This window comes from Nannobrachium achirus (genome assembly GCF_963921795.1).
Source record: "Nannobrachium achirus genome assembly, chromosome: 18".
In the NCBI taxonomy this organism is placed as follows: domain Eukaryota; kingdom Metazoa; phylum Chordata; class Actinopteri; order Myctophiformes; family Myctophidae; genus Nannobrachium; species Nannobrachium achirus.
In genome coordinates this window covers 35,662,001-35,667,013 of record NC_137825.1, presented here as the reverse complement: position 1 = coordinate 35,667,013, position 5,013 = coordinate 35,662,001, and the positions used below count along the sequence as shown (strand labels likewise).

The window sequence follows — 5,013 nt, the reverse complement described above, 5'->3', positions numbered from 1 at the left end:
AAATTTGGAGTTTGAGGAACTAACGGAGTTAGGAGGTTTAGTCAGAAGCTCTATATTAATACCATTCATTGGTTCAATATTATTTTGTGAAACCCACACGCAGACGTAAAGGGTGTTAAATAGCACTGATAAAAATAAATGAAAAAGTTGAAAAACTGATTTCTGCCCGACAGATAATTGTCCATGTTGACCTCATTTGTCCTGCTAGGATCCTGCACTGCCTGGTGTCTGTGCTCTTCCAGATGACAGTGCTGAGGGACTTGGAGAAGCTAGCTGGCTGGCTGAGAATCTCCATCATTTACATCCTCAGCGGAATCACTGGGAACCTAGCGTCCGCCATTTTCCTGCCCTACAGAGCTGAGGTATACTTTTACACTGCATGAAGCACTGTTGTAAAGTACTATCCAATCATGAGTCACAGAATATTTTCCTATTTTTCTACACGACACGCACAAGCTTTCTCTGCTTCCATACTTATTGGCAATTGAAAACTCTACTATTTAGAGAGACACATAGCGAGACACAGAAGCGGAGAAATGGAAAAAGATACACAGGAAGCGGATGGAGTGGCATTTTTTTTATGACGTGATTCCACTTGTTGAGTGATGCTCTTGGAACAGGAGGTATAGCTCCAACATCTAGTTTTCTCCAGTCAAAACCCAATGAGAAAACGCGTTCAATTAAATGCTTGATGAAATTAACTCATAAATAGCACCGCTCACTTCACACTAGGTGTGATTTGAGCAGTGCTTGTTGAAATTAAGACATGTAAGGTGGTCTGGGCGCTCAAAACAGGGTTAGACGTGTCTGGTGCTGAGTGAGTTAACAGGTAGAGATGTTAATAGAATAGAGGCTGAAGAGAAGGACAGGGGCAAAGTCTACATTTCACATAGCAATCTCTTCTAATGCTGAGATTAGAGCTTAAAACTCTCATGCTCCAGGTGAGGCTCGAACTCACAACCTCGGCATCACTCAGCTGGTTACTGTCTTATAAGTACCGCGCGCTAACCGATTGCGCCACTGGAGCCTGTGAAGCATTCACAACACTCATAATCATGAACAGGCCCGCGACCTGAAGTAAGAGAAACGAGCCAGACCTGACTGACCATAATAATACATGGACCAGAAGGAATCTTGGGTCCTCGCAACGTGTCTGGTGCTGAATGAGTTAATAGGCAGAGATGTTATTAGAGTCTGCAGAGAAGGGGCGGGGCAAAGTCTACATTTCACATAGTAATCTCTTCTAATGCTGAGATTAGAGCTTAAAACTCTCATGCTCCAGGTGAGGCTCGAACTCACAACCTCGGCATCACTCAGCTGGTTACTGTCTTATAAGTACCACGCGCTAACCGATTGCGCCACTGGAGCCTGTGAAGCATTCACAACACTCATAATCATGAACAGGCCCGCGACCTGAAGTAAGAGAAACGAGCCAGACCTGACTGACCATAATAATACATGGACCAGAAGGAATCTTGGGTCCTCGCAACGTGTCTGGTGCTGAATGAGTTAATAGGCAGAGATGTTATTAGAGTCTGCAGAGAAGGGGCGGGGCAAAGTCTACATTTCACATAGTAATCTCATCTACAACTGAGATTAGAGCTTAAAACTCTCATGCTCCAGGTGAGGCTCAATCTCACAACCTTAGCATCACTCTGCTGGTTACTGCCCGATTGCACCACTTGAGCCTCGGAAGTAGTCACAACTCTCATAATCTTGAACAAGCCCGCGACCTGAGAAGGTCCAGGGGACATGTCTGTTGCTGAATGAGTTGCAAAGAAGGGGAGGGGCAAAGTCGACACTTCGCAGAGTAATCTCATCTAATGCTGAGATTAGAACTTAAAACACTCATGCTCCAAGTGATGCTCGAACTCACAACCTCGGCATCACTCAGCTGGTTACTGTCTTATAAGTACCGCGCGCTAACCGATTGCGTCACTGGAGCCTGTGAAGTATTTGCAACACACATAATAATCAACAGCCCGCGACCTGAGGTAAGAGAAAGGATTCAGACCTGATTGACAATAATAAAGCATGGACCCGAAGGAATCTTGGGTGCTCGGGTCGTGTCTGGTGCCGATTGAGTTAAAAGGCAGAGGTAGAGATAGTAATCTCATCTACAGCTCAGATTAGAGATTAAATCACTTATGTTCCAGGTGAGGCTCAAACTCACAACCTTAGCTAGTTACTTTCTTAGAAGTACCGCGCCTTAACCGATTGCGCCACTGGGAATTCGGAAGTACCCATAACACTAATAATCATGAACTGCACCCCGACCTGAGAAGGTCCTGGGGACAAATCTGGTGCTGAATGAGTAAACAGGCAGAGCTGTTTTTAGAGGCTTTAGAGAAAGGAGGGACCAAGTAGACATTTCGCTCAGTAATCTCTTCTAATGCTGAGATCAGAGCTTAAAGTTCTCATGCTCCAGGTGAGGCTCGAACTCACAACCTCGGCATCACTCTGCTGGTTACTGTCTTATAAGTACCGCGTGCTAACCGATTGCGCCACTAGAGCTTGTGAATCAGACACAACAAGGCTTGTGATTCTCTGAGCCAGTTACTGGGGGCTTCAGCCAGACACGCATGCATACTATTTTGCTAAGAGATATGTTATATATAGTTTAATTTATATAAATGTATTTGTGAATTAATTTTCTCCATTGACTTTAATTACATTTTTAAAATGTCCCAAATATGGAGATGGCTGACATCATAGATGTCTGACATCGTAGACCACATGAGACTGACACAGTAGGTCCATATATGGGCTTTCCAACATATGGGCTTAATATTGATGACATCAGAGATCTCCATATATGGGCATAAAAGGGACAAGGACCGACACAGGGGTCTCCATATATAGCCATTATTTTATTAGTGAATTCATTTCCCCCATTGACTTGAATGGGGAAAATTCAAATGGTAAGACGAAATGTATTTTTATATGTATATATGTAAATTTGTGTCACGGCAACCACACTTGCAATTTCCAATTGCATAGTTCCTTACTACACCAGTCTTCTGCCATCAGTGACTCCAATGACATCACTGAAACTCACCTGAGAGTCATAGTCAGTCATCAGGTGAGGTATTTTAGCCCGCCCAGAAAATTGCTCTCAGCAGTAAAATCCTGTTTACTGACTGATAGATGTCTGACGTCATAGACCACATGAGACTGACACAATATATCCATATATGGGCATCTGACATCAGAGATGTCTGACGTGATAGACACATGAGGCTTAATGTTGATGACATCAGGGATCTCCATAGACTGTATGGGTATAAACAGGATATGCCCATATATAGAGATTCCTGATGTCATCAATATTAAGCACATATCTGGGAATGCCCATATATGGACATATTGTGTGAATCTCATGTGGTCTCTGATGTCAGACGTCAGTCATCTCCATTTCTGAAAATATGTCCACATTTTGTCCAACTTAAACAACCAACCTGGTCTGTGATTTTTTTTTTGTTGGTCAAACTTGATCCCATGCCAAAGCGCCAGCGCTCGCCCAGGAGTCTGCCGTCACCCAGGTGGATGCGTGTGCACACGCCCATGCGCGATTCTCGCCCTTAGAGCGTCTTACCGGTATAATATAGTTTACTGTCTTATAAGTACCGCCGCACTAACCGATTGCACAACTGGAGCTTGTGAAGTAATCAAGAACATTCCTGCAGCGCGAGGTAATCGAATCAATCCGGATCTGACGGACCACGATAAGATAAGGAGCCGAACCTGTATTCATCTAATTCATTTTTTACCTTTGTTTGGTTCTGTTTGTTCCATTGTTAGCTTCCTATAACATTTGTCCTTCCTCCTCCAGGTGGGTCCAGCAGGCAGCCAGTTTGGCATCTTAGCCTGCCTGTTTGTGGAGCTGTTTCAGAGCTGGCAGATCTTGGAGCGACCCTGGAGGGCCTTCGCCAAACTGCTGGCCATCGCCCTCTTCCTCTTCTCCTTCGGCCTTTTGCCCTGGATCGACAACTTTGCCCACGTCTGTGGCTTTATCTCTGGGTTCTTCTTGTCCTTTGCGTTCCTGCCCTACATCAGGTCAGTGACAGAGAGACGGAGGGGTCATCTTAGATGTGCTTTAGTTCATAGACATGTTTTCTGGTTAAAAAGTATTATGTGGCCCGGTATGACATGGCCGGTGTTGGAAATACGTTGTTTTTACTAACAGCATAGCAATCACTGCTTCCAGCGAAATTAAGTTGTGGAGTTATAAGTATAGTAACAGCTTGTTTAATGTGCACACTGCTCGTATAATCTATCATTCATAACATATGAAATTAATTAAAAGATTATATGACTTCTTCTTCACAGTTTTGGACGTTTGGACATGTACCGAAAGCGGGTACAGATTTGCATCTTCCTGTTGGTGTTCTTGGGCCTGTTCTCTGCACTGGCTGTGCTGTTTTATGTCTATCCGGTCAAGTGTGACTGGTGCGAGTACCTCACCTGTATACCCATCACAGAAAAGTTCTGTGAAAAGTACGACCTCAACGCCCACCTCCACTGACCGTGGCCTTCAACATGGACAAGCTGGATTATTGCGGAAAAGAAGCTCTTGAGTGTACTGTGCATATATCTGTGGAACATTACCTTCTGATGTGGGGAGATGCTAAGTGGAGGTACAATGTCACAGCTGACTGAATGGAACAGCGCTGCTCCTGGAACCTACGTTTAACAATAAGATTATGGGATGTTATGATGGCTCAAGCTGGAACTGAATGTCAGACACATTGGAATAAATGGCCACTATATGAACATAACAAAAAAGAGTTGGTGGGATGCATGATAACTTGGGCATTTGTGTACTGTACATGATACCGTGCATGGGAACAAAACGTATGATTAGGAGTTAAATAGACACAACTAAAGAAGAATGAGTTAAGTTTTTTTGATCTCCAGCAGGCATACTGAGAGACCAATCAGAATCACTTTGACAGTGAATAAGGAACTAGTGAGTAGTATTTGAGGACAGTTCTGTAACTAAATCATTTGTTG

At 43.8% G+C, this 5,013-nt stretch overlaps 1 protein-coding gene across 1 annotated transcript in view; it reads left to right on the top strand.

The window, feature by feature from the left end:
- Window positions 1–4,525, top strand: part of rhbdf1b (rhomboid 5 homolog 1b) — a gene marked incomplete at its 3' end in the record, with an annotated part of 79,178 nt that extends 74,653 nt beyond the window's left edge. Inside the window, exons 18-20 of the mRNA XM_080748184.1 lie at window positions 209–362; window positions 3,833–4,056; window positions 4,330–4,525. Of these exons, the coding sequence (XP_080604310.1) occupies window positions 209–362; window positions 3,833–4,056; window positions 4,330–4,525 (574 nt within the window). The remainder of the gene's footprint in view (window positions 1–208; window positions 363–3,832; window positions 4,057–4,329) is intronic.
- Between the last annotated feature and the right edge of the window lie 488 nt (window positions 4,526–5,013).